General features: G+C 43.6%; 1 protein-coding gene across 4 annotated transcripts in view; it reads left to right on the top strand.

Annotated features, from left to right (window-relative positions):
* aco1 (aconitase 1, soluble) overlaps positions 1-24,388 on the top strand; it is a 91,282-nt gene that overhangs the window by 54,039 nt on the left and 12,855 nt on the right. For all 4 annotated transcript variants that reach the window (XM_068030621.1, XM_068030622.1, XM_068030619.1 and 1 more), the window contains 11 exons: positions 544-727; positions 3,748-3,887; positions 4,125-4,296; positions 10,332-10,432; positions 16,869-16,985; positions 17,889-18,048; positions 20,842-20,977; positions 21,657-21,741; positions 22,498-22,654; positions 23,885-24,009; positions 24,264-24,368. In XM_068030621.1, coding sequence (XP_067886722.1) covers positions 544-727; positions 3,748-3,887; positions 4,125-4,296; positions 10,332-10,432; positions 16,869-16,985; positions 17,889-18,048; positions 20,842-20,977; positions 21,657-21,741; positions 22,498-22,654; positions 23,885-24,009; positions 24,264-24,368 — 1,482 coding nt within the window. The remainder of the gene's footprint in view (positions 1-543; positions 728-3,747; positions 3,888-4,124; positions 4,297-10,331; positions 10,433-16,868; positions 16,986-17,888; positions 18,049-20,841; positions 20,978-21,656; positions 21,742-22,497; positions 22,655-23,884; positions 24,010-24,263; positions 24,369-24,388) is intronic.

The raw sequence follows: 24,388 nt of genomic DNA on the forward strand, positions 1-24,388 counted from the left end.
GCTGGCAAAGGCAACATGCAGCTGAACTTTACAAGCCAGGAAGTATCAGAGTCAGCTCCAAGTTTTTTGAGTTGGCTGATCTCAGCCAGTTTGATACTCAGGAGGCTAAAATTGGCTTGGGCTGCCTCCATGCTGGCGGTGGAGGGGAGAAAATCTGGTGCAATACCTGCTCTTTCTTGCTGCCACCAACCTCTCTTAGAAATGCATGTGTGGTTGTCAGTGAGGAAAGGATTGGGTGCAGCTGTGAAGCCTTCACAGTCAAATAGACTGCCCAAACACACTCTGCTCATACTTGGTGTGGCCGCTTGGACAGGCATGCATAGTCGTACACCCAGCATCAGTTGATAACTTAAGAAGGGAGATTGCCAAAAAACAGTGATTTGATGCTCTAACATGTACTGTTCCCCACGGGGGATCTTCTTAGCACCAATAAATTTAAAGGGATAGGGATTATAAGCAATTATTTAGCTCCTATGGATGTTGTTGAGATAAACATATCTTCAGCTTTAAAATCTTTTTTGAACCTTTTTCTTTAAACTAAAGTGGGGCTCTAAAGCTTTTCGAAACATGAGGATTATTCCTCCTGGCTCAGGAATCATCCACCAGGTGAATTTGGAATATTTAGCACGGGTGGTGTTTGATCAGGATGGATGCTACTACCCCGACAGTCTTGTGGGTACGGATTCTCACACAACAATGATCGATGGCCTTGGAGTGCTCGGCTGGGGTAAGCAACCTGCTAAACATTTGCCTTAACTAAGGATTATGACTGGGATTTACCTTGATTATTTTTCTAGGCAAGTGATTAACTCCTATTCTTCCAAAAAACTGTTTAGATTTAGTATTCCTTAAAAGGTAGGTTCTAAATTTTCCGTAATTTTTTTAAAAATCTGAATATTGAGCAGGATTCTTTTTTGAATCAAAATTCATCAGTCATAACTCAAAACCATTTATGGCAAATGTTTTGGACTAGTTTTACAGAGAGTAATCCCAATAAATGTTAGGTACCCCTGTCATGTTTCAGGATTTATGACCATTCTTTCATGAGAGGATTTGGTGTGAATGCAATTACTTAAAAGTGCTACTGTTAAGTTAAGTATAGCTCTTGAAGGGTTAAAATCACAACAGGAGAGCTAGAAAATTTGAATTCGATTCAGACAATGCATTTGAGCAAGAGTGCTTTAGGCAATGAATGTTTGTTTAGTCGTTGCAGTGAATGTTCAAGCTTCTCATCGTTGCGGTGACCCCTGTTCATGGGGGTTTCTGCTGAGACCCTATCCTTGGACTAGGGAGGTAGCCAGTTTCAATGATGAGGTGTTTACGAGCCACAGGAGCCTCTTCCCACATTACTTTACCTGACCCTATAAGCATATCCTTCTATTCCTTTCTACCACACGTAGTTATCTAACTTCCCCTTAAATGCACCAATGCTATTCAGATCAACAACTTGCATTTACATAGTGCCTTTAACATAGTAAACCCAATGGTGCTTCACAGGAGTGTCAAACAAAACCTGACACTGAGCCACATAAGGCAATAGGACAGGGGAAAGAGGTAGGGTTTTAAGGAGCGTCTTAAAGGAGGAGTGAGAGGTAGAGATGCAGAGAATTTTAGGGAACAAATTTCAGAAATTGGGGACTGAAGGCATGGCTGCCAATGATGGGGCAAAGGAAATCAGGAATAAGCTGCAAATGTAACAATAGTACCCCCATGTGTCTGTTTTTTCATATTCTTTTTGTACCCACACGAAGTTGAAGGTTGGTGCCACTCTGACTTCTTCCCCATTAGGCTCATAATGAAACTGTCTACCTCCCTAGTCCAAGTATAGGGTCTCAGCAGAAACCCCCATGAACAGGGGTCACCACAACGATAAAAAGCTTGAATGTTCACTGCAACGTCTAAACAAACATTCATTGCCTAAAGCACTCTCGCTCAAATGTAGTGCACCCTGTAGGAAAAAGTTTAGATGGATACACTGACAAATCTGGTCTTGGTGCTTAGTGACCTCATTAGTTTGCAGCACTGTTGCTGCTACTCTCTGATCTGTGCTACTACTTTGATTTCTGTAGTGTTGCACTTGTAACTTAACAGTCAAACCCAGTTGACAAATAGCTGTTACGAGCTTTACACCAAACATTCTAAAGGCACTCTTATTTAACTCAGCCAATGTGGGGGTTCAGTGCTTGGATATTTGGATAGTTATGCTTCCCTTAATCATGAAGTCCTGCATTGTTCAGACACTCATAAAACTGAATAAAAGAGGCAGAAAAGCTCGGAGTACAAAATACTAGCCCCATTTCTGTCTCTCTCAGGCGAAAAACTCTGTGCTACCTTTTAGGCAAGATCCTCATTTCAAGAGTATGCTATTCACAGAATCGTTACAGTGCAGAAGGAGTCCATTCGACCCATTACGTCCTCACCGGCTCTCTGAAAGAGCAACTCCCTCAGTTCCATTCCCCTGCCTTCTCCCCATAACCCTGCACACTCTTCCTTTTCATATAACTGTCTAATTCTCTTTTGAATGCTTCAATTGAACCTGCCTCCACCACGTTCTCAGGCAGCGCATTCCGGACTTTAACCACTTGCTGTGTGTAAAGGTTTTTCCTCATGTCACTGTTGCTTCTCTTACCAAATACTTTAAATTTGTGCCCTCTCGTTCTCTATCCTTTCACAAGTGGGAACAGTTTCTCTCTATCAACTCTGTCCAGACCCCTCATAATTTTGAATACCTCCATCAAGTCACCTCTCAGCCTTCTCTTCTCCAAGGAAAACTGTCCTAACTTCTCCAATCTTCATAACTGAAATTCCTCATCCCTGGAACCATTCTCGTGAATCTTTTCTGTACTGTCTCCAATTGCCCTCACGTCTTTCCTCAAGTGTGGCACCCAGAATTGGATGCAATACTCCAGCTGAGACCGAACTAGTGTCTTATACATGTTCAACATAACTTCCTTGCTCTTGTACTCTATTGCCCCTATTAATAAAGTCCAGGATACTGTATGCTTTATTAACGACTCTCACCACCTGTCCTGCCACCTTCAATGACAGGCACATGTCCACCCAGGTCCTTCTGCTCCTGCACCCCCTTTAGAATTGTACCCTTTATTCTGTATTGTCTCTCCATGTTCTTCCTATCAAAATGGATCACTTCACATTCCTCCGCATTGAACTTCATCTGCCACCTGTCTGCCCATTTGACCAACTTGTCTATGTCCTTTTCAAGATCTACACTATCCTCCTCTCAGTTCATAATGCTTCCAAGTTTTGTATCATCTGCAAGGAGTCCTGAGCTGGAAATTACTTTGACAGCCATGTGTGTTCTTCGGCAGCTCCATTGATGTTAATAGGCAGCTGGAACTTGAAATTAGAGTGGAATAACCCCCCACAATCCTAGAAAGATACTCTGTGCTCTGTTTTAGTGACGTTGATTGAGGGATAAATATTGGCGAGGGCACCAGGGAGAACTCCCCTGCTCTTCAAATGGAATATTTCATGTCTACCGGAGATGATGGACGGTGCCTCGGTTTAATGTCTTATCTGAAAGTGAGCAACTCTGATAGTGCAGCACTCCCTCAATTCTGCACAGGGAGTATCAGGCTAGATTTTTGTGCTTAATTCTCTGGAGTGGGACTTGAACTCACGACCTTGTGCAACATCACCTACAAGCTGGGTTTTGCCACCTGCAATGTTTGCGAATTGTGGCGTTACTGATTCCCACTGACGGTGTGTATACTGCTCCCTTTGCAGGTGTGGGTGGCATTGAGGCTGAGGCAGTGATGCTGGGTCAGCCCATCAGCATGGTTCTTCCAGAAGTAGTTGGCTATAAGTTGGTAGGAACCCCACACTCCTTGGTAACATCAACGGATATAGTCCTCACAATCACAAAAGTAAGTACACTGTATCCCGAAAGACGGAGCTGTTGTCGTATTGTATAAGGTTATTTAAAACTTAATGTTAGAATGCTACTAATTTGCATTATATTTTTATAAAATGATTGTAATTTTTTTAACCTCCCAAAATTCTTAAGTTGGTGCTAAGAACTAGATTCAGAACAATTGAGTTATTGTTAACAAACATTATTAACTTATGCAATGAAACAATTTTTGTTTTTATTCTCTTTAAAGCATCTTCGCCAGGTTGGGGTTGTGGGAAAATTTGTTGAATTCTTTGGGCCAGGAGTGGTACAACTATCCATCGCTGATCGAGCAACTATTGCTAACATGTGTCCTGAGTATGGGGCAACAGCAGCTTTCTTTCCTGTCGATAAAATAAGCATGAAGTACTTGGAACAAACAGGTGTGAACATTGAAACTAATTTTAAATGCACATTGCAATAATTAGGATATATCTCTACCTATTCATCTGCCTTACTTTAATAGGGAAGGTAGTTCTGCTGCTAAAGTACTGATGTGCACTTATCCATAGATTCTTATAGCCCAGAAGGAGACCATTTGGCCCTTTGTGCCTATGCTGGCTCTTTGAAAGAGCTATTAGAATTATTAGAATTAGAACATTACAGCGCAGTACAGGCCCTTCGGCCCTCGATGTTGCGCCGATCATCTGACCTACACTATTCCATTTCCATCCATATGTCTGTCCAATGACCACTTAAATGCCCTTAAAGTTGGCGAGTCTACTACTGTTGCAGGCAGGGCGTTCCACGCCCCTACTACTCTCTGCGTAAAGAAACTACCTCTGACATCTGTCCGATATCTTTCACCCCTCAACTTAAAGCTATGTCCCCTCGTGTTTGCCATCATCATCCGAGGAAAAAGACTCTCACTATCCACCCTATCTAACCCTCTGATTATCTTGTATGTCTCTATTAAGTCACCTCTCCTCCTCCTCCTCTCTAACGAAAACAACCCCAAGTCCCTCAGCCTTTACTCGTAAGACCTTCCTTCCATACCAGGCAACATCCTAGTAAATCTCCTCAGCACCCTTTCCAAAACTTCCACATCCTTCCTATAATGCGGTGACCAGAACTGCACGCAATACTCCAGGTGCGGCCTCACCAGAGATTTGTACAGCTGCATCATGACCTCGTGGCTCCGAAACTCGATCCCCCTACTAATAAAAGCTAACACACCATATGCCTTCTTAACAGCCCTATTAACCTGGGTAGCAACTTTCAGGGATTTATGTACCTGGACACCAAGATCTCTCTGCTCATCTACACTACCAAGAATCTTCCCATTAGCCCAGTACTCTGCATTGCTGTTACTCCTTCCAAAGTGAATCACCTCACACTTTTCCGCATTAAACTCCATTTGCCATCTCTCAGCCCAGCTCTGCAGCCTATCTATGTCCCTCTGTACCCTACAACACCCTTCGACACTATCCACAACTCCACCGACCTTCGTGTCATCCGCAAATTTACTAACCCACCCTTCTACGCCCTCATCTAGGTCATTTATAAAAATGACAAACAGCAGTGGCCCCAAAACAGAACCTTGCGGTACACCACTGGTAACTAAACTCCAGGATGAACATTTGCCATCAACCACCACCCTCTGTCTTCTTTCAGCTAGCCAATTTCTGATCCAAAGCTCTAAATCACCTTCAACCCCATACTTCCGTATTTTCTGCAATAGCCTACCGTGGGGAACCTTATCAAACGCCTTACTGAAATCCATATACACCACATCCACGGCTTTACCCTCATCCACCTGTTTGGTCACCTTCTCGAAAAACTCAATAAGGTTTGTGAGGCACGACCTACCTTTCACAAAACCGTGCTGGCTATCGCAAATGAACTTATTCTTTTCAAGATGATTATAAATCCTATCTCTTATAACCCTTTCCAACATTTTACCCACAACCGAAGTAAGGCTCACAGGTCTATAATTACCAGGGCTGTCTCTACTCCCCTTCTTGAACAAGGGGACAACATTTGCTATCCTCCAGTCCTCCGGCACTACTCCTGTCGACAATGACGACATAAAGATCAACAACAACGGCTCTGCAATCTCCTCCCTGGCTTCCCAGAGAATCCTAGGATAAATCCCATCTGGCCCAGGGGACTTATCTATTTTCACTCTTTCCAAAATTGCTAACACCTCCTCCTTGTGAATCTCAATCCCATCTAGCCTAGTAGGCTGTATCTCAGTAATCTCCTCGGCAACATTTTTCTACTGTAAATACTGACGAAAAATATTCATTTAACGCTTCCCCTATCTCCTCTGATTCCGCACACAACTTCCCACTACTATCCTTGATTGGCCCTGTTCTAACTCTAGTCATTCTTTTATTCCTGATATATCTATAGAAAGCATTAGGGTTTTCTTTGATCCTATCCGCCAATGACTTCTCGTGTCCTCTCCTTGCTCTTCTTAGCCCTCCTTTTAGATCCTTCCTGGCTAGCTTGTAACTCTCAAGCGCCCTAACTGAGCCTTCACGTCTCATCCTAACATAAGCCGCCCTCTTCCTCTTGACAAGCGCTTCAACTTCTTGAGTAAATCACGGCTCCCTCGCTCGACAACTTCCTCCCTGCCTGACAGGTACATACTTATCAAGGACACGCATTAGCTGCTCCTTGAATAAGCTCCACATTTCGTTTGTGCCCATCCCCTGCAGTTTCCTTCCCCATCCTAGACATCCTAAATCTTGCCTAATCGCGTCATAATTTCCTTTCCCCCAGCTATAATTCTTGCCCTGCGGTATATACCTGTCCCTGCCCATCGCTAAGGTAAACCTAACCGAATTGTGATCACTATCGCCAAAGTGCTCACCTACATCTAAATCGAACACCTAGCCGGGTTCATTACCCAGTACCAAATCCAATGTGGCATCGCCCCTGGTTGGCCTGTCCACATACTGTGTCAGAAAACCCTCCTGCACACACTGGACAAAAACAGACCCATCTAAAGTACTCGAACTATAGTATTTCCAGTCAATATTTGGAAAGTTAAAGTCCCCCATAACCACTACCCTGTTACTCTCGCTCCTGTCGAGAATCATCTTCGCTATCCTTTCCTCTACATCTCTGGAACTATTCGGAGGTCTATAGAAAACTCCCAACAGGGTGACCTCTCCTCTCCTGTTTCTAACCTCGGCCCATACTACCTCAGTAGACGAGTCCTCAAACGTCCTTTCTGCCGCTGTAATACTTTCCTTGATTAACAATGCCACACTCCCCCCCCCTCTTTTACCCTCTTCTCTGTTCTTACTGAAACATCTAAATCCCGGAACCTGCAACATCCATTCCTGCCCCTGCTCTACCCATGTCTCTGAAATGGCCACAACATCAGGATCCCAGGTACCAACCCATGCTGCAAGCTCACCCACCTTATTCCGGATGCTCCTGGCGTTGAAGTAGACACACTTTAAACCAAGTTCTTGCTTGCCAGTGCCCTCTTGCGTCCCTGTAACCTTATCCCCTACCTCACTACTCTCAACAGCCTGCACACTGGAACTACAATTTAGGTTCCCATTCCCCTGCTGATTTAGTTTAAACCCCCCCGAAGGGCACTAACAAATCTCCCCCCCAGGATATTGGTACCCCTCTGGTTCAGGTGAAGACCATCCTGTTTGTAGAGGTCCCACCTACCCCAGAAAGAGCCCCAATTATCCAGGAAACCAAAACCCTCCCTCCTACACCATCCCTGCAGCCACGTGTTCAACTCCTCTCTCTCCCTATTCCTCTCTTCGCTAGCACGTGGCACGGGCAACAACCCAGAGATAACAACTCTGGTTGTTCTCGCTCTAAGCTTCCACCCTAGCTCCCTGAATTTCTGCCTTAAATCCCCATCTCTCTTCCTACCTATGTCGTTGGTGCCTATGTGGACCACGACTTGGGGGTGCTCCCCCTCCCCCTTAAGGATCCCAAAAACACGATCAGAGACATCACGTACCCTGGCACCTGGGAGGCAACACACCAACCGTGAGTCTCTCTCGTTCCCACAGAACCTCCTATCTGTTCCCCTAACTATGGAGTCCCCAATGACTAATGCTCTGCTCCTCTTCCCCTTTCCCTTCTGAGCAACAGGGACAGACTCTGTGCCAGAGACCTGCACCCCATTGCTTACCCCTGGTAAGTCGTCCCCCCCAACAGTATCCAAAACGGTATACCTGTTGTTGAGGGAAACGGCCACAGGGGATCCCTGCACTTGCCTGCTGGTTCCCTTTCCTTCCCCTGACGGTAACCCATCTACCTACTTCTTTTACCTGAGGTGTGACTGCCTCCCTATAACTCCTGTCAATAATCCCCTCCGCCTCCCGAATGATCCGAAGTTCATCCAGCTCCAGCTCCAGTTCCCTAACGCGGTCTGCGAGGAGCTGGAGTTGGGTGCACTTCCCGCAGATGCAGTCAGCAGGGACACTCTTGGCGACCCCTACCTCCCACATTCTGCAGGAGGAACATACAACTGCCTTTACCTCCATTCCCACTATTCTAGATTCCCAACAAATCTACTGAAAAACCAAACGAAAAAAAAAAGTCAAAACTTGTTCGCTTAGCAATCCCACGGACTGAACTTTTTAAATAAAAAGCTTACCTTATCGACACACCAGAGTCCTTTTTTTTTGGTTAGAGGAGGAGGGTGGGTGGGAGACACTATACGTGTAGTGTCTCGGGTACTGCCACTGCCCAAATAAATAGTTTTCCCTTACCCAGCAGTCCCCTGGTCCTCCGAAACAAAAGGGGATTAACTTGTAACTTACTGAAATTGACCGCTCAGCTGTAAGTCCGCTCCGCACCTCGTTCTGTCAAAGTGAAATTGACCGCTCAGCTGTAAGTCCGCTCCGCACCTCGTTCTGTCAAAGCTGCTCCTCGCAAAAGCTATCTAAATAGTCTCACACCCTCAATCTTTCCCCATAAACCCTGTAAATTTTCTACCATTTTCAAAGCACTTTACAGCCCATTAAGTGCTTTTGAAGTGTTGTCACTTTTGTAGGGAAACAGAACAGCCTACTTGTGCACAGCAAACTCCCTCAACAGCAATGAGAAAAATGGAAAAATAATCTGTTTCAGTGATGTTGCTAGAGGGATAAATACTTTTCCAGGACACAGAGAAAATCTCTGATATCTGAAATGGAAGTTTAGCATTACTGTAACTGAAGATTAAAACACGTTGTCACTGCAATGTTTTGGTCTAGCAATGGTTGGTGCTATTGGTGTAGAAGATGGTGGATTTAATTTTCCATTCCACTGGAATTCCATCTTTGGTCTCGAGCAGGTAAGGAAAATCAGGAGGACAGCATTGTCATGCTGCTGCGTGTTCAGACTCTCTGGTAGCTGGTTGAAGAGTTGTATTTGCAGAGGCTTGGGAACAGGTTGACTGGCTACCCTCCTAGCCACAAGAGAGGTTTGTGGCTGTACAGCCTGAATCTGGGGAAATGGAGTAAGTCACAACCTCATTTTAAAAGAAAAAGCATTCAAATATTTACGGCTGTGGGAAAATTTAACGTGACTATGTATTAGTGAGGTATTGTTTGTCTTTATATAGTTCTATCTGGTACATTGACAGATTCTGTTGCAGAACTTGGTTGCTTATTAGAGCAATTGTCACCTCGAGCTGAATTTTACGCCGCCCCAGTGGTTGGATGGCGGTGTGGGGGCGGCGTAAAATTGAGCGGGAGGCTCCGGGAGGCCTACCCGCCCCGCTTCTGCCTCTGGCCAAGTTTACGGCGTCGGGTGGAAAATGGCTTGCCCGCCCGAGGCCGATCAAGGCCCTTAAGAGGCCACTTAAGGGCCCTCGCCTGTCTCCACGGGTATTTTACCTGTGGCGGGCGTGCTGGGGAAGTGAAAGGCAGCCCAGCGATAGCTGCCGGCCATTCTGCACCCCGGGGGTGTGGGGCTATGGCAGTCGGGCACAGGGTGCCCGATTGAGGGCCGCCCCTGCCTCCCAACCCACCCCCGGGACCCAAGACGCCCCCCCCAAAACGACCACTCCAGCCTCACCAAGGAAGGACCGATCCACCAATCCCCCTGGTGAGGCCACCCCTACTTACCTTCACTCCTGGATCCATGGCGTCAGCTGGGCTGTGGTCCCAGCAGTGGCCACCGCTCCCGGTGGCACTGCTGGGACTAAGAGCTGCCGGCCCGCTGATTGGCCGGCTGCTCACTGAGGCGGGATCTCCTCCCTCAAGTGGGTGGAAGTCTATCCTCGGGTCAATTAAAGCCCGGGGACCTGTAAAATACGGGATGGATCCCCGGGCTAGGCGGAAGCGGGTTCACCACCGACTTTCACGTCGGTGGCGAATTCCCATCCGCCTAAGGTAAAATCCAGCCCCTTGTGTTTTGATACTAACATTTCATTTAATTGTTTTAAAATATTTTCAGATTCTAAAAAGCAACAGCAGTTTAACATGTTTTCTGTTTTTTGTTTAAGGCCGAGATGAAAATAAGCTGAGCTATATTGAGAGATATCTTAAAGCTGTTGGAATGTACAGAGATTTCAGTGATCCGTCTCAGGATCCGGAGTTTACACAGGTAAAATGATCCCTGTGCACTCTGGTAAGATCTCAGGGTGCTAAGAGACCTTGTAATATCAAAGTATAGTCCTTTGACAGTCATAGGTATGGGTACAACATTGTCAAATGATTCAAAGTGATGTCTGAATTGGGTGGGGAGTTGGGAGATGGAAATTGTAGGTGATGCTGAGGCTTTTGAGGTAAGGGTGGAAGCTACAGGTTTGGAGTGATAGAAGAAGGAAAAGAAAGAACTTGCATTTATATAGTGCCTTTCATGACCTTAGGATGTCTCAAAGTGCCTCTCAGTCAGTGAAGTACTTTTAATGACGAGGACACTGTTGGGGTGAGGGTGGAGTGGTGAAATGTTCTCTACTACTTATCTACTGGAAACAGTTTTCTCCTCCTCAAGGCAGTGACTCATGCTGATTTTCAGTTCCCTGGACAGTGTGGTACAAGTAGTATTCTTTATATTCAAGTCTAGACAGCATTAGCAAACTTTTTAGGGTGGGGTGCTATAAGTGGTGCCTAACCCTTGATTTCCCCCCCCCCCCCCCCCCCCCCCACCCACCCCTTGCCCAATGTCAATGACGGGCCACTAGATAGTGATGAGGAGTGAGTGCCTTGGCTGATTTATTCTGTGCCTCCACCTAAAATCCAATTATAGTGAGGTCAGCCAGCAGCATAGACTAGGGACTGTACTGAGTTCAGTCCAATACTTCACAGTGCAATTATCCTCTTTGGGGGAAGCTCTACTTGAGAACAATGGACAAAGAACAGTACAGCACAGGAACAGGCCATTCGGCCCTCCAAGCCTGCGCCGATCTTGATGCCTGCCGAAACTAACACCTTCTGCACTTCCGGGGCCCATATCCCTCTATTCATATATTTGTCAAGATGTCTCTTAAACGTCGCCATCGTATCTGCTTCCACCACCTCCCCTGGCAGCAAGTTCCAGGTACTCGCCACCCTCTGTGTAAAAAAAACTTGCTTCGCACATCCCCTTTAAACTTTGCCCCTCGCACCTTAAACCTATGTCCCCTAGTAACTGACTCTTCCACCCTGGGAAAAAGCTTCTGAATATCCACTCTGTCCATGCCGCTCAGAACTTTGTAAACCTCTATCATGTCGCCCCTCCACCTCTGTCGTTCCAGTGAAAACAATCCGAGTTTATCCAACCTCTCCTCATAGCTAATGCCCTCCAGACCAGGCAACATCCTGGTAAACCTCCTCTGTACCCTCTCCAAAGCCTCCACGTCCTTCTGATAATGTGGCGACCAGAATTGCACGCAATATTCTAAGTGTGGCCTAACTAAGGTTCTGTACAGCTGCAACATGACTTGGTAATTTTTATACTCTATGCCCCGACCGATGAAGGCAAGCATGCCGTATGCCTTCTTGACTACCTTATCCACCTGCGTTGCCACTTTCAGTGACCTGTGGACTTGTACGCCCAGATCTCTCTGCCTGTCAATACTCCTAAGGGTTCTACCATTTACTGTATACCTCCCACCTGCATTCGACCTTCCAAAATGCATTACCTCACATTTGTCCGGATTAAACTCCATCTGCCATTTCTCCGCCCAAGTCTCCAACCGATCTATATCCTGCTGTATCCTCTGACAATCCTCATCATTATCCGCAACTCCACCAACCTTTGTGTCATCCACAAACTTACTAATCAGACCAGCTACATTTTCCTCCAAATCATTTATATATACTACAAACAGCAAAGGTCCCAGCACTGATCCTTGCGGAACACCACTAGTCACATCCCTCCATTCAGAAAAACACCCATCCACTGTTACCCTCTGTCTTCTGTGACTGGGCCAGTTCTGTATCCATCTTGCCAGCTCACCTCTGATCCCGTGTGACTTCACCTTTTGCACCAGTCTGCCATGCGGGACCTTGTCAAAGGCTTTACTAAAGTCCATATAGACAACATCCACCGCCCTTCCCTCATCAATCATCTTCGTCACTTCCTCAAAAAACTCAATCAAATTAGTAAGACACAACCTCCCCTTCACAAAACCATGCTGTCTCTCGCTAATAAGTTCGTTTGTTTCCAAATGGGAGTAAATCCTGTCCCAAAGAATCCTCTCTGATAATTTCCCTACCACTGACGTAAGGCTCACCGGCCTATAATTTCCTGGATTATCCTTACCACCCTTCTTAAACAAAGGAACAACATAGGCTATTCTCCAGTCCTCTGGGACCTCACCGGTAGCCAATGAGGATGCAAAGATTTCTGTCAAGGCCCCAGCAATTTCTTCCCTTGCCTCCCTCAGTATTCTGGGGTAGATCCCATCAGGCCCTGGGTTTTATCTACCTTAATGCTTTGCAAGACACCCAACACCACCTCCTTATTGATAATGAGATGACTGAGACTATCTGCACTCCCTTCCCTAGGCTCATCATCCACCAAGTCCTTCTCCTTGGTGAATACTGATGCAAAGTACTCATTTAGCACCTCACCCATTTCCTCTGGCTCCACGCATAGATTCCCATCTCTGTCCTTGAATGGGCCAACCCTTTCCCTGGTTACCCTCTTGCTCCTTATATATGTATAAAAAGCCTTGGGATTTTCCTGATTCCTGTTTGCCAATGACTTTTCATGACCCCTTTTAGCCCTCCTGACTCCTTGCTTAAGTTCCTTCCTACTGTCTTTATATTCCTCAAGTGCTTCATCTGTTCCTAGCCTTCTAGCCCTTACAAATGCTTCCTTTTTCTTTTTGACTAGGCTCACAATATCCCGTGTTATCCAAGCTTCCCGAAACTTGCCAAACTTGTCTTTCTTCCTCACAGGAACATGCTGGTCCTGGATTCTAATCAGTTGACGTTTAAAAGACTCCCACATGTCAGATGTTGATTTACCCTCAAACAGCCGCCCCCAATCTAACTTCATCAGTTCCTGCCTAATATTGTTATAATTAGCCTTCCTCCAATTTAGCACCTTCACCCGAGGACTACTCTTATCCTTATCCACAAGTACCTTAAAATTTATGGAATTATGGTCACTGCTCCCGAAATGCTCCCCCACTGAAACTTCGACCACCTGGCCGGGCTCATTCCCCAATACCAGGTCCAGAATGGCCCCATCCCTAGTTGGACTATCTTCATACTGTTTCAAGAAGCCCTCCTGGATGCTCCTCACAAATTCTGCCCCATCCAAGGCCCTAGCACTAAGTGAGTCCCAGTCAATATTGGGGAAGTTAAAATCACCCACCACTACAACCCTGTTACCTTTACATCTTTCCAAAATCTGTCTACATATCTGCTCCTCTACCTCCTGCTGGCTGTTGGGAGGCCTGTAGTAAACCCCCAACATCGTGACTGCACCCTTCCTATTCCTGAGCTCCACCCATATTGCCTCGCTGCATGACCTCTCTGAGGTGTCCTCCCGCAGTACAGCTGTGATATTCTCCTTAACCAGTAATGCAACTCCCCCACCCCTTTTACATCCCCCTCTATCCCGCCTGAAGCTTCTAAAGCCTGGAACATTTAGCTGCCAATCCTGCCCTTCCCTCAACCAAGTCTCTGTAATAGCAACAACATCATTTTTCCAAGTACTAATCCAAGCTCTAAGTTCATCTACCTTACCTGTTATACTTCTCGCATTGAAACAAATGCACTTCAGACCACCAGTCCCGCTGTTCTCCGCAACATCTCCCTGCCTGCTCTTCCTCTTAGTCTTACTGGCCTTATTTACTATGTCCTCCTCATTTACTTCACTAGCTATCCTACTGCTCTGGCTCCCACCCCCCTGCCACACTAGTTTAAACTCTCCCGAGTGACGCTAGCAAACCTTGCAGCCAGGATATTAGTGCTCTTCCAGTTTAGATGCAACCCGTCCTTCTTGTACAGGTCCCGTCTGTCCCTGTAGAGAGCCCAATGGTCCAGATATTTGAAACCCTCCCTTCTACACCAGCTGCTCAGCCACGTGTTCAGCTGCACTATCTTCCTATTTCTAGCCTCACTGGCACGTGGCACAGGGAGTAATCCAGAGATTACAACCCTAGAGGTCCTGTTTTTTAACTTACTACCTAACTCCCTAAACTCCCCCCGCAGGACCTCATCATTCTTCCTGCCTATGTCATTGGTACCGATGTGTACCACAACCTCTGGCTGTTCACCCTCCACCTTCAGAATGCCCTCTGTCCGTTCAGAGACATCCTTGACCCTGGCACCAGGGAGGCAACATACTTACCTGGAGTCTCTTTCACGTCCACAGAAGCGCCTATCTGTGCCCTTGACTATAGAGTCCCCTATAACTATTGCTCTTCTGCGCTTTGTCCCTCCCTGCTGAACAACAGTGCCAGCCGTGGTGCCATTGCTCTGGCTGCTGCTGTTTTCCCCTGATAGGCCATCCAAAACAGTATACTTGTTAGAGAGGGGGATAGCCACAGGGGATTCCTGCACTGACTGCCTGCCCCTTCTAGCGGTCACCCATCTATCTGCTTGCACCTTGGGTGTAACCATTTCTCTAAAACTCCTGTCTATGACACTTTCTGCCACCTGCATGCTCCTAAGTGCATCCAGTTGCCGCTCCAACCGATCCATGTGGTCTGTGAGGAGCTGCAACTGGGTACGCTTCCTGCAGATGTAGTCGCCCGGAACGCTGGAAGCGTCACGGACTTCCCACATCTCACAGGTGAAGCACTTCACCCCTCTAACTGACATTTCTATCACTAATTAGTTAATTGATATAAAATAAATAAATACTTATTAAATCCTTACTAAAATTATGATACACTTCACTATGTGGTCCCCAGTGCTAGATTTCTACAATAAATATTAAATGCTGTCTAAATACAATAATCTCCTCCCTCTGGTTTAGTTACTCTACTTATTAATTAGTTAATTAGTGTTTTAATCAATTTTTATCAGTTTTATTTTCAAATTCGGTACGAATCCCTACCAGCCAATCAGGTCACAGCTTTCATGTGACGTCACTTTTTCAGTTTTTTTTCCCGCCCGAGGTAACTTACTCTGTAGACTCACCGCTCTGGAACTCCGCCCTCCGAGTCTGCTCCGAGAATCCCCGAGGTAAGCTTTTTTATATACTCACCGCTCTGGAACTCCGCCCTCCGAGTCTGCTCCGAGAATCCCCGAGGTAAGTCTTTTTTTAATATACTCACCGCTCTGGAACTCCGCCCTCCGAGTCTGCTCCGAGAATCCCCGAGGTAAGTCTTTTTTTATATACTCACCGCTCTGGAACTCCGCCCTCCGAGTCTGCTCCGAGAATCCCCGAGGTAAGCTTTTTTATATACTCACCGCTCTGGAACTCCGCCCTCCGAGTCTGGAGAGTGCATTTTTTAAAAACTATCTAATTAGAATGAGTAACATCTATTGTCCTTCCATATTGAGTGCGCATTTGATGATTTTTCTACAGTTTAACTGATTACTTTAAAATGATAATCAGTCACATGAATATTGAGATTTGATTAACCTCTATGATCCACAAGCAAACTTTATTCATATGATGCAAATATGCTATACAATATTTTGTGTGTCTACGCTGCTAAAAGATAGTTGTGTAGCTCAATATAGTTGGTAAGATACTGCATTAAAGTATATTTTTTAACAGTTGATAGCCTAGTGACATGGGTTGCACATTGGCCGCCTATTTTTGAAGCATGGATTCCAGCTCAGCCGAGAACAATGGGATGAAAGCTGCCTCTGTTTTCTGGTTGTCCTGGCATAAAACAAGTTTGTGAAATCTTGCTGCAGTTCCTAATACTGTAGCACAAATTTTCTCCTAAATCTGATACTAGTTTGGCAATTTCACTCTGACTACAGAGGAGTTGGTAAATCTGTCACACGTGCGCACTTAGGGGATGCTCTTCTGGGTTGAGTGGGGCTGAGGCAAGCCGTTGTGCAGAGTGGCAGGAGTTTTACTCTGCAGCCAGCCATGTTTTATCTGACCTGGAAGAGGTTTGATGTTTGGACACAGGAAAGGAAAATGTTCCTTTTCCCAGCAATAACGACTTTAACATTGCACAAAATTCACAAAGCAGCAAAGTTTTAAAAGCTGACCAGGTTGTAAAATAATTCTCTTTAAAGACTGGCTAAATGTGCTTTGACTATCATGCAAATAAAGATTCTGCAGAAAACATTCTTTTGCTCTGATGAAGCAGGTTGACATCACTAAATACCTATATGCCTAACAAACATATATATTGGGAACTAAGTAGGTTCATTTATTTAGCCTTCCATACCACTTGAAAGAGTAAAAAAAAAAGCAGATGTTATGTGGACTTATGTAATGTATTGTGCATATAATTCTAAACGTGGAAAAGCTTTTCAGATCTTGGTATACATTAAATTCTCCTTCCACCTTCAATTAAATATTTTTAAAAGAAGTTAGAAAGATTGTTGTGTTCAGACACATGTTGATTTATGTGGTTTTGTTGTGTCCTTGTGCTTTTCTGAGCATTGAAATCTTTTGTTCTGTGTAGATTGTGGAACTAGATCTTAGCATTGTGGAATCATGCTGCAGCGGTCCCAAACGACCTCAGGACAAAGTGGCCGTGTCCAATATGAAGCAAGATTTTGAAAGTTGTTTGACTGCAAAGGTGAGCTGCAAATATGTCGTCTACCACTGGAAATGCAAAAAGGCATAAACAGGCTTAAAGATGGGAAAAAACAATGACTAAAACTCCCAATTCTCTTTCAGCTTCAATCTCAACTAATTCACTAATAGTCAGGAATACACATGCTCTCCGATTATGTGGGGGGGGGGGGGGTAGAGGGGAGGTGGGGCATGTTAGAATCTCTATGGATGTATGAATTAAGATGGGCTTAACAGCCTCCCTCGTGGGTAACTGACTTGCGGACTTGTATGTTCTGCAGATTTTCTTTTTTAAAAGAAAATTATTTAAGACGAAGCACAAGTAGACTTGTATCAATATAACTGCATGATGGAGGAAATGAAAGATGCTTTTGTCAGCCTTCCCTGTATGATGCTTGCACATTCTGAATAATTGTTGAATTTAGGTGGCTATTCTTAAGGGAATGGATTGCTAACTTCTGTAAATTTTTTTGCCTATTTGTTAATTAAACTCCATCATTGTTCCTTGTTTTAATATTTATGCTGGGCCAGCGTTAGATTTTTTTGTTTGTGATAGTTGCACATTAGCATCTGGTATATGTTCGGATGGCAATCTATCAGATTTCCAGGAGAGCTAGTTACTGATGTCAATGGAACACCTCCTTGTAGAATGGGAGGAACCAAAGTTGGGGATCTACACAATGAAAGGTCTCTATCAGATGAGTTGTTTTACATCAATGTCAGACTAATACAAAGAGAGACATAAAATGGCTTTATATTGCAAATGCTCCCTCTGTGCTTTTTTTTAAAGTTTAACTAGTGGGATTGTGGGAAATGTCAGATAATCGAAGATGAAAGATTATATATTGAAACCAAATTTCCATTGTTTGAAGATTTTTCTGTCTCACTTTGCCACTCAATTTTTTAGCAAGGATTTAAAGGATTTCAGATTCCACCCATTCGTCAAGATGACAAAGTGAAATTTAAATACAATGAGCAGGATTATGAGCTGTGCCATGGTTCAGTGGTAATTGCTGCCATCACCAGCTGTACAAACACCAGCAATCCATCTGTAATGTTAGGAGCAGGTATGTTACCCACTCTAGCACTCAGCTACCTACATACATATGCTTGAAATTTGAGTTTCTGTGCTGAATTCTGATTGTGAAAATTTTGGTAGGGTACCGGTAGATTTCCTGTTTTATTGTTCAAAGTAACTTAGATTATACCTTATTTTCAGAGGATTACACCTTATATTGTGCATTATACCTATGCACAATCTATCCCGCTAAGGAGTGGCTGTGTTTAACTTGGCCTTCCTTGTTCCTTTAAGGCTGCAGAAAATCTAACTTGCTGTAAATAGGGGTCTGAGATCGATTAGTGCTCAGTTCCTGTTGTTGAGAGATGTTTTGAAGGTTGACAGGTGCTTGTAAATTCTTGGATCCAGGCCAGAAGAGACTAGTGTGAAATGACTTTGGTGTGTGTATCTCCTTCAGTCCATCCAAGTGATACTACTCAGGTAATTTCAGCGATACAACCTTGAATAAATTCTGGTCAGGCTTGCAAATGGAGATAACTTATTTTCCTGGTGCCTGACCACTTCTGTTTTATGTGTTTTTAAATACAGCTTGTTTCTTGTGATACTGTTTTTAAGTTGTTGGGATACTGTACTTAAGTGTGCCACATGGTGGTAGACTGAAAGTTTGCACCTACCATTCTTCACAAGTCAAATTACCAATCTTGGTGAACACAAGTAGTTTCTCTCAGAAAGGTAGAGGAAATCAGATGGGCACCCAGAAACGGGCTACTAGAGACTGTGGACCAGGCCATTTGCCTCACCCTCGTTTGTGTGGATGCATGGAGCTCACAGGGTTCACATTACCATTCTTCTTTCCTCACTGACTTATTTTACAGTTTCCTGTAATATAAGTCAAAAGCAAAAGACTGCGGATGCTGGAAATCTGAAGTAAAAACAGAAAAAGCTGCAAATATTTATCTGGTCAGGCAGCATCTGTGGCGAGGGGAACAGAGTTAACGTTTGTTTGATTAACTTTCACCAGAACTAACAAATGTTACCGATGCAACAGGTTTTAAGCAAGTAGAGAGGCAAGAATAAAGGGGGAGGAGAGGAAAGCTAGAAGGTGGATAGTGTGGAAGGTTGCAGTGATTAAATTGCAAAAGGGACAGTAGTGTGATGAATGGGACAAGTAAAGAAACAAAAGATGAGTTTAGAGCAGTTGTAAATATCAACAGCAGAACCATTACCAGTACCTGCTGTCCTGAAAAAAAGGGCAGTGGTTACGATCTGAACTTGTTGAATTGTAATATGTGTCTATTTGTTGGGTTGATTTTTAATTCATTGTGAGCCAAACAGCATTGATGTCATCATACAGAAGCACATTGAGCCGTATTAACTTAGATAAGCTGCTTTAGCATATACAGGGTACATGGTGACTCGGATGCACACACAAAAGCTTCTTTGAAACATCACAGTTGTTTCCTCTCCCTGCACTACTGCAAGATGATATAGATGTTTGTACTCTATTTTGGTAACTTGCTAGTATTATTTGGCATGCTTGCCACTGAAAAGACTTTGCAGTTGAGAAAGCCAAAAAGCATTCTAGACCAGCCATTGCTCTGGTTTCCAAAAAAAAGTCACATGTTGATTCAGGAATACTTAGCATACATTAAAGTTTTTCCAAGCAACAGTTGTCTTAAGTTTGTTTTAGACTGTTGTGCAGGAAATGTGTTGCAAAGCTGCCCATATATCAAGTGTTAGAGGGGTATGGATTGTCACTGTTGTTATGTAGAAGGAATAATTCATGTTTTGTTTATGGAGCTGATGCATCTTTTGGATATTGTTTTACTGTGCAAATCCTAAAGTCATCTAATGGAAAGCATTTTATGATGAAACAGTTGTGCTTGATCAGAATTCAAGTTGTGCATTTTTCTAAAGCATTTGCTGTGCTTAATTCTATGTGCAGTGGCATTTCTGTAACAAAATAAAAACAAGTTTTCTAGCAATCCTTTATAAACCTATTAGAAATTGGTAGGTTATTGTGCCGATTATTTGTCTTAACCAGCTTCCCTGGCTAGTTCGCTTGACAAAGTTATTCTGTGCCATTTTCGTGGCTTTTCATTTATTGGTGACCAGTGAGGTGACCTCATGCAGTTTACGCAACATTAAATCTTAGCTTTCTGGAATCTTACAGCACAGAGGAGTCCATTCAGCCAATCATGTCAGTGCCGGCTCTTTGAAAGAGCTGTCCAATTTAATCCCACGCTCCAACTTTTTCCCCATAACCCTGCAAATTATTCCTCCTCAAGTGCATGTCCAGTTGACTTGTAGAAGTTCCCATGGAATCTGATTCCACCGTTAACAACACTAAAACAAAACTAATTTCCCCATTGCTTCTTTTGCCAATTAATTTAAATCTATTACTTCTGGTTACTGACCCACTTACCAGAGGCAAATAGTTTCTCCTTCTTTGCTCTATTTATTATTTTGAGTACCTTAGGTAATAGAAGTCTCTCCAGTGATGAGATGGCTAGTATAAGAAACACTGAAACCTCTCATTGCTTTATACTTTGCTATCATGGAACTTCATTCAGGAAGCATATTTAATTTAAAAGCAAAATACTGCGGATGCTGGAAATCTGAAACAAAAACAAGAAATGCTGGAATCACTCAGCAGGTCTGGCAGCATCTGTGGAAAGAGAAGCAGAGTTAACGTTTCGGGTCAGTGAGAAGAAGGGTCACTGACCCGAAACGTTAACTCTGCTTCTCTTTCCACAGATGCTGCCAGACCTGCTGAGTGATTCCAGCATTTCTTGTTTTTGTGTGAGCATATTTAATTTACTTTTTCTTCTGTATTTTGCAGGGCTGTTGGCCAAGAAAGCAGTAGAAGCTGGTCTCAATGTTAAACCCTACATCAAAACCAGCTTATCTCCGGGGAGTGGTGTAGTTACCTACTATTTAAAGGAGAGTGGAGTCATGCCCTATCTCGCCAAGCTAGGGTAAGTCTAGAATTTTTTTGTAGTTTTGTTGGTACTCTTGGTCTGTACTGGGATTCTGTACAGAGACTGATTTTCTCATCAGTGTTGTACACAATGTAGTAATTTTCCAACTTTCTTTAATACTTGCTTAAAATTCTTGGTCCCCGTGAAATACAGTTATAATGTGAAAGAACTATTTGTGACAAAAATTTTGCATTTTCTCTGTTTTCGGCTGTCTCTTTAAATTCATTCGTTGTACATTGGTAGTTTTATATTTAAGAAAACACACTGCAGTTAAGATTTCTATAGCCAGGTTATTTTGAAGGCATGTTGGAAGGTTGTTTTATACTGTCTTTCAATCTAGGAGCGAAGCCAACTTTAAACAAACACAATGAGGTTTGTTCAGTTAAATGTGTGGCAGAATGCTATTTTTAATCTGCCTCCAATTATGAAAAATCCAGAGAAGTCATGGCAGCAATGGTTGAGTTCAAGAGGTAGTTGAACTGTCTGGAGGATGCACAGAAATGTGTAAAGTAGACCATGTAACCTCCATAGTCAGCCTGAGATCATGAAAAGAGCTATACAAATGCAAGTTCAGCACAGGTTGTCGTGTTTTACTTCTATACTGGAACTTGCAGGCAGAGTAGGACTTTCACATTTCTAGCTTTTTTTTTAAATTTTCATTTTTTTTGGACACTAGATTTGATGTTGTTGGTTATGGGTGCATGACGTGCATTGGTAACAGTGGTCCTCTCCCAGAGTCTGTAGTGGAAGCCATTACTCAGGTAAAGTGCTGTTAATATTCCAGTAGAGTTTGAATTATCCTTTTTTGATGTGTGTTTAATTGTGGAGTTTCTCAAAATATAGAGCCAAGATGACCGTTGTTAACTGTCACTCAATTTGTGCCCTCAAAATAGTCATGTGTTACGGCCTTTTGAAGGAAGAGACAGTGATGAATTACCAGCTGCAGGATGCACTGCAGCGCCAAAGCTCCTTCGATAGCACCTTCCAAATCCCCGACCTCTTACCTTCCCGAAGAACAAGGGCAGCAGGTGTATAGGAACACCACCACCTCCAAGTTGCCCTCCAAGTCGCGCACCATCCTGATTTGGAGATATATCACTGTTCCTTCACTGTTTCTCGGTCAAAAACCTGGAACTCCTTGCCAAACAGCACTGTGGTGTACCTACGTAGCATGGACTGCAGCAGTTCAAGTAGTCAGCTCACTGCTACTTTCACAAGGGCAGTTAGGGATGGGCAATAAATACTGGCCTTGCCAGCGACACCCGCATTCCATGAATGTATGAAAATAAACTTAAAGCACAATGTGATTAGAAAGATAGTTTGAATTTCTTCTGAGGTTCATTATTCCAGAAGAGGAAAAATAACTTGCAGTCGTTTTTCAGGGAGCTGAAAATCTAGCAAAAGACTCAGCCATGATCCATGTACTTATTCCAATGCACAAGTTGAATTAAGCAGTATAATGCTTGCCAGCATTGTTTGTACAGGCATTTTAAGTTATGTAATCCTTGTTTGTTCAGAGTGACCTTGTCGCAGTTGGAGTATTGTCTGGGAACAGAAACTTTGAAGGTCGTGTACATCCCAACACGCGTGCTAACTACTTGGCTTCTCCACCATTGGTTATTGCATACGCCATAGCTGGAAGTATGAGGATCAACTTTGAAGTGGAACCATTGGGTAAGCTGCTTCTCCATGTATCTCGTCTTTGAACTGCTAAAGAAGGATTTCCACAGCAAATAAAAACAAGACTATATTTTACTTTTAGTTTATTCTGAGGATTGGTTAAATATTTCGGTAGACCTGCAAAATCCTGTTATGTGCAGCAGTAGAAGATCTGTTCACAATGGCTTGAAGACTTTGGGAGTTCTATTGTTATGGTTCTTTTCTCTCTCAGATTTCGAAAGATAATAAAAACTTCAAGTATTAAGATCTTTATGTGCTTACTATTGATTTTGAGCCTGGAAGTTTTGAGAAAGGGCCTGCATATGTACTGCAAGAAAACTGCTGTAAGCAGTTTGGCATTTGTTATGCTGTGCAAATTAGTGTTCAGGAAATCCCCTACATGGTTGCGTTCCTCTTCTCATAAAGCAGGTGGAGAAGAATCAGAGACCAGGTTACCTGTTAGGGTGCTTGTTATTTCCAGTGTTTGGCAAATCAACACTGACTGAGTCTTCAGACATGGAGTGGTATCCCTGCCCATTACTTAGTGACCAAAAGAAAGACTTGTGTTTATATCGCGGCTTTCACAATCTCAGCATGTCCCAAAGCGCTTTACAGCCAATGAAATACTTCTTGAAGTGTAGTCTCTGTTGTAATGGAGGAAGTGTGGCACCCATTGTGTGCACTGCAAGGTCTCACAAACAGCAATGTGATAATGACCAGATGATCTTTAGTGATGGTGGTTGAGGGAGAAATATTGGTCAGGACACTGGGGGCAACTCCTCTGCTCTTCAAAATAGCACTGTGGGATCTTTTATGTCCACTTGAGATGACAGATAGGGCCTCAGTTTAATATCTCATCTAGAAGATGGCACCTCCAACAGTGCAGTATTCCCTCAGTACTGTGTCAGCCTAGGTTTTGTGCTCAAGTCTCTGGATGGGATTTGAGCCTACAACCTTTTGACTTGGAGCTGCGAATGCTATAGCTGAGCCACAGCTAACACAGCAACAGCAGCACTTTAATGGAGAAGAGCTGGTAAATTACTAATAATGTAGACATTTATAAATGTTCATGAAAAGTATAAATCAAATTTGTATGAATAGCTTGAAATATTTTTTATAAATGTTCATCATAGGAGTGTGCTATATGGGTATAACCAAGTAATGATTAACTTCCTGCCCCAGGATGTTGAATAATGCAGTATAGTTTTGTATTTATAGTTGAGCTGTACTACTTTTCCCTTTCAGGTGTTACTGAGGAAGGCAAGGAAATCTTTCTGAGAGATATTTGGCCAACCAGGGAAGAATTGCAAGCAACTGAGAGGGAATTTGTTATTCCTGCCATGTTCAAGGAGGTTTATGAGAAGATTGAGGTAAACTAGGTGGACTTTAACCAGGAAGTTCAAAGTTTTGATGGTTTACACTATTGGAACTGTGTCTATGGAAAGCCTGACTGACTAATACCCAGTTGTAATGAAATAGTTTTGACCAATATTTAAATATGACATTGAACCACCATCAAAATTTGGTAACTGCTGGTCTCACAATATCACAATGATCCTTTAGTGGATTAGAGGTTATAGGTGAGAAGTGCAGTATTACTTTTTTAATTTACATTTTCTCACAGAAAGGAAATGAATGCTGGAATTCTTTGAATGCTCCTAGTGACATACTCTACACTTGGGATCCCAAGTCAACATATATCAAATCTCCACCATTTTTTGAAAACCTGGTATGTATTCGTGGCAGCGT

Source organism: Heterodontus francisci, chromosome 4, assembly GCF_036365525.1.
Source record: "Heterodontus francisci isolate sHetFra1 chromosome 4, sHetFra1.hap1, whole genome shotgun sequence".
NCBI classification, from domain to species: Eukaryota; Metazoa; Chordata; class Chondrichthyes; order Heterodontiformes; family Heterodontidae; genus Heterodontus; species Heterodontus francisci.